Source organism: Eimeria mitis, genomic scaffold, assembly GCF_000499745.2.
Source record: "Eimeria mitis Houghton genomic scaffold, Emh_scaff97, whole genome shotgun sequence".
NCBI classification, from domain to species: Eukaryota; Apicomplexa; class Conoidasida; order Eucoccidiorida; family Eimeriidae; genus Eimeria; species Eimeria mitis.
In genome coordinates, this window is record NW_013577144.1 from 31,479 (window position 1) to 36,350 (window position 4,872).

Below are 4,872 nucleotides of genomic sequence, written 5' to 3' on the forward strand. Positions count from 1 at the left end.
ACGTTTTGCTGGGTAGCCGCCACTAATACTCACACAATTGGTTTCGCATAAATGCGCTGCAGGTGCACTGCCTCGCCCAGTCAACGAGGTCGCTTGTGGCGAGATTCGCCGTCTCACAAACGCCCGTCGTAGAGATGGACAACCCCGACACACCAAATCAAAAGCAGAGCACGGCTAAATCAGAAACAAACTCCCATAGCGTTTCACAACGCAGCTTCATAAATATGTGGGATGCACATATACATCCGTGACTGCTGTGATACAGGCTGAAACATAAACGTGCGCGTAGCTGCGCCGAATAGATGAATTTGGGCCGGATGCTCAAAGCTCAGCACAGACTGTTCTATCTACCGGACGGTTCGTATTTCCGCAGTTCTGGCTACTAACTGCGTGCATACTCTCTGAAAAGAACAACACGCGGTCGCAGCGCCACAGCAGGGTTCGCAACAGCAAGGTAGTAGATGTGCGCACACGAACTGCACGAACCCTAGGTGCCTCCAGGCGAGCGAAGACTAACTCTCTGCAGAAGCAAAAGGCGCTGATGCATGAACGTGCAGGCTAACATTAAGGTTTTTTGAAACTACAGACGCGATGTTAGTTTGTTCTAAATTAGCCAGAACGAGAAAAAGAAAGACGTCATGAGTCTGGAAAACACTACAACAAGTGGAGCACAAAAAGCACAAAGTACGCAGCAACAGCAATTGGCATCTTCATGAAAAACCGTACTTTGCAAATGGATCGTGAATGGCCCTAACCAAATGCACCATCCCTGTGCACCGTCGCACCGTCATCCACCCCTGGAACTCCGTTGCTCTTGTCCCTTGTTACCCAGCTACCGCCATAGACACGTTGGCCCATAATAAGGGCTCAACAGCTTCTTCGCACCTCAACGCCGCTTCCCACCACACTCATGCGACATATCGCTGTCAACGAGCACTGCCACCGTAGGACACTACAGGAAGCTATAGGCATTGGTCTGTCATGCACGCGCTTATCACAAAAGCAGGGGTACCCAGGCAAAACGATTACACCAAAGCGAGCAGTGCCAACTGTTCCTACCCTAGTGCCTCCATCTCTAAAAACGCCAACACTTTCCGGCGTACGCATTCGATTCAGGCCAAACGTCGCATGCTTCAACACATACGTGCAACATCGCGTTCCAAAAAAACTCTGCTTCTCGTGCTCCAGCCGCGACGCACACTAACCTGGTTTACGACATCGCCACAAGTTTGCAACGCGGTGCCCACGTTATGCGTAATCTCTACGCAAGCCCATCCAATCAACAGACGAACAACAAAATGTGTTTATCGCGCAGAAGATGTAGAATTCGAGGCAAGCGCAGACAGCCAACACACCTCCAAGGCACCCATCGACACTCTCACCAAATGCTGCGTGCACCTTACACCCCTTAAAGAACAGTTCCACGACATTGTCCTCAAACGCAGTATGCATATACGCACATCTGGAGGTGCAGCGCAGCGCATCTGCGGGGGCGGTAAACGTATGCATGAAGAAAGCCAACTGCAGCACAGTGCAACAGCCTTCACGATGCATCTTCTCGCAACTGCTGCAGTCCCGGATGCCAACAGGAAGAAATAGCCCCACCTACCCCACGTACGAAAAGCCTCGCACGCGTGCATAACCATGGACCACTTTCCCACTGATACTGCGCAACCTGCGCAGCGCTTTAAACATGAATAGAACAGAGGAACAGCGACGCATTCATTAATGACACTCCCACAGGAACCCAGTCTCTCAACTAGCCCCGCGAAATCAAAACAAGCAATGCCCTGCCACGCCTCCAATGCACTCTCAGCCAGATAAATGCACAGAATTGCTCGGTAAGGTACCATCGCCTGCAGATCAACTGCCGCTTGTCGCCTTTCCAGCAAGGCGACTACCACCCTTCACAGCTTGGATTATCGCCAACGCGTCAGCTCGTCTACCACAGCTGAGAGTGCCTGCATTTGATAGTTCTGGCTCGTGTAAAAAGATAAAAGGCAAAAAGCTCTCCTAGCTGCTGTGCGCCTCGGATATTCGCGGCTCTGCTTCCTTATTAGGCTGACAATATCTGTCCGAAACAGAAATCGACCGCAATATCGAAAAAAGCTCCTCCATACAGCGGGGGTGAAAGCGAACACACAAACCGCACAATGCCCACGGTGCGCATACGTCGAGGGCCCCTAGCACTCCGCCAAATACAACGTATACTCCTGCCGGCGGAGAGAGCTGATTTCAACCAGGGCAATGAAACCAAGCGCAAGCTTCGTACGAAGTGCGAAACGATGGAACACGTTGCATGGGGCCTTGTCGGAAGACCAAAAGCAATCGGGAAGTGTTCAATACGTGCGCCAAACACCATGCAGGAGGCGACCTGCGGACTGGTTCTCGTTTGCCTCTACCTACAGCATTCGGGCGCTGTGGATCGTTTGGGGTTATATGCCGAAAACGCACATACGTCAGCGGCACATACACAACCTGCGCCTCCTCCGAACACAAAGCAGGTCGACGAATATTGCCGAGCCCTAACCCGTTCACCCTGAACATCAAACCCTAAATCCTTGCGCATATGCCCTAGACCGTAGACCTTGAACCCTACACTTCGTTTTTGAGGCCAAGACGGAATCTGCAGGCGCTGAGACACACCAGCCGGAACAACGGATTTCGCTTTCTCTCGCGTCGCCCGATGGCTGCGCAGCCACTTGAGGGCTCCGCGTGTATAACGTAAGTGCGATGAATATCTTCTACTTCTTTGTTCTGAAAGCGCCCCAAGCTGTGGCCACGCTCGACTATGATTATCTGCCCCAAACGAACCACCCTCATGAACGTCCTGGCTAGCAATCCAATCAACTTAACCTCGAGAACACCAGCCGTGGCTGTCTCCTACCGCGTTTCTCGCTGCGCCTGTGCTGCGTCACCAGCCACCTGAAGTCGCTTGTGATGGCAAGCTCCGTCGCACAAACGTCGTACAGCGCTGAAACACCACGCCCCAGCAGATAACGAGCAAGACCACGGCTGAAGCGAAACGAGCTCCCACGCCTTTTCGCACCGCATCTCCAGAACCTTCCATCGATGCGCATCTACATCCATGCCTGGCATCAGAACGCCTACAACGTAAACGACTCCAAACCCGCGCCAAGCAAATGAATTTCCGTCTAATCCCGTACTTGCTGGGCAAAGCACCGCGCGGTGGCAATGCAAGGAGAGGCATTTCCACATCTGGGCAAACAGATGCACGAACGCAAACTGCTTCACCCCACCACAACCGCAGCCGCATGCATATCCCCCTTGTTGTTGACAAATAATGCTTACACGCTTTTCGACAGGTGGCGCTCAGCTCCACCAGCGCAACTGAACCAACCGCAAGCAACATACGAACTGCAAAACGCTACAGCTGTGTGTGTGGGGAGTTCATGCCGAGTCGCTCCTTGTTGGCAAGCCAACGGCAGTCAAAAATGATAAGGTCGTGCAGGGCCCACCTCGCGCATGCTCACGCACGGCGTTCCTCCCGTTGCATTTGCATTTTGGAGTGGAGTGCTATGAGCGCTGTTTCCTACCGCGTTTCTCGCTGCGCCTGTGCTGCGTCGCCAGTTACGTGAGGTCGCTTGTGACGGCAAGCGCCGTCGCACAGACGCCTTGCAGCGCTGAAACACCACGCCCCAGCAGATAACGAGCAAGACCACGGCTGAAGCGAAACGAGCTCCCACGCCTTTTCGCACCGCATCGCCAGAACCTTGCAGCGATGCGCATCTACATCCATGCCTGGCATCAGAACACCTACGACGTAAACGACCCCAAACCCGCGCCAAGCAAATGAATTTCGTTCTAATTCTGCACTTGCTGGGCAAAGCACCGCGCGGTGGCAATGCAAGGAGAGGCATTTCCACATCTGGGCAAACAGATGCACGAACGCAAACTGCTTCACCCCACAACAACGGCAGATGCATACATATCCCCCATGTTTTTGACAAATGATGTGTACACTCCTTTTGGCAGGTGGGGCTCAGCTCCACCAGCGCAACTGAACCAACCGCAAGCAACATACGAACTGCAAAACGCTACAGCTGTATGTATGGGGAGTTCATGCCGAGTCTCTCGTTGTTGGCAAGCCTACGGCAGCCAAAAATGATAAGGTCGTGCAGGGCCCACCTCGCGCATGCTCACGCACGGCGTTCCTTCCGTTGCATTTGCATTTTGGAGTGGAGTGCTATGAGCGCCGTTTCCTACCGCGTTTCTCGCTGCGCCTGTGCTGCGTCGCCAGTTACGCGATGTCGCTTGTGATGGCAAGCGCCATCGCACAAACGTCGTACAGCGCTGAAACACCACGCCCCAGCAGATAACGAGCAAGACCACGGCTGAAGCGAAACGAGCTCCCACGCCTTTTCGCACCGCATCGCCAGAACCTTGCAGCGATGCGCATCTACATCCATGCCTGGCATCAGAACACCTACGACGTAAACGACCCCAAACCCGCGCCAAGCAAATGAATTTCGTTCTAATTCTGCACTTGCTGGGCAAAGCGCCGCGCGATCGCAACGCAAGGAGAGGCATCTCCACATCGGTGCAAACAGATTCAGGAACGCAAACTGCTTATCTCCACCACAACCGCAGATGCATGCATATCCCCCATGTTTTTGCCAAAGAGTGCGTACAATCCTTTCGGCAGGTGGGGCTCAGCTCCACCAGCGCAACTGAACCAACCGCAAGCAACATACTAACTGCGAAACGCTGCAGCTGGATGTATGGGGGATTCATGCCGAGTCGCTCCTTGTTGGCAAGCCAACGGCAGTCAAACATGATAGGGTCGTGCAGGGCCCACCTCGCGCATGCTCACGCACGGCGTTCCTCCCGTTGCATTTGCATTTTGGAGTG

General features: G+C 53.6%; 1 protein-coding gene across 1 annotated transcript in view; it reads right to left on the minus strand.

Annotated features, from left to right (window-relative positions):
- Positions 1-3,921: 3,921 nt before the first annotated feature.
- The window catches only part of EMH_0074130 (uncharacterized protein), a gene marked incomplete at both ends in the record, with an annotated part of 1,088 nt that continues 137 nt past the window's right edge, over positions 3,922-4,872 (minus strand). Inside the window, 4 exons of the mRNA XM_013502604.1 lie at positions 3,922-4,021; positions 4,228-4,447; positions 4,653-4,691; positions 4,820-4,870. Coding sequence (XP_013358058.1) covers positions 3,922-4,021; positions 4,228-4,447; positions 4,653-4,691; positions 4,820-4,870 — 410 coding nt within the window. The remainder of the gene's footprint in view (positions 4,022-4,227; positions 4,448-4,652; positions 4,692-4,819; positions 4,871-4,872) is intronic.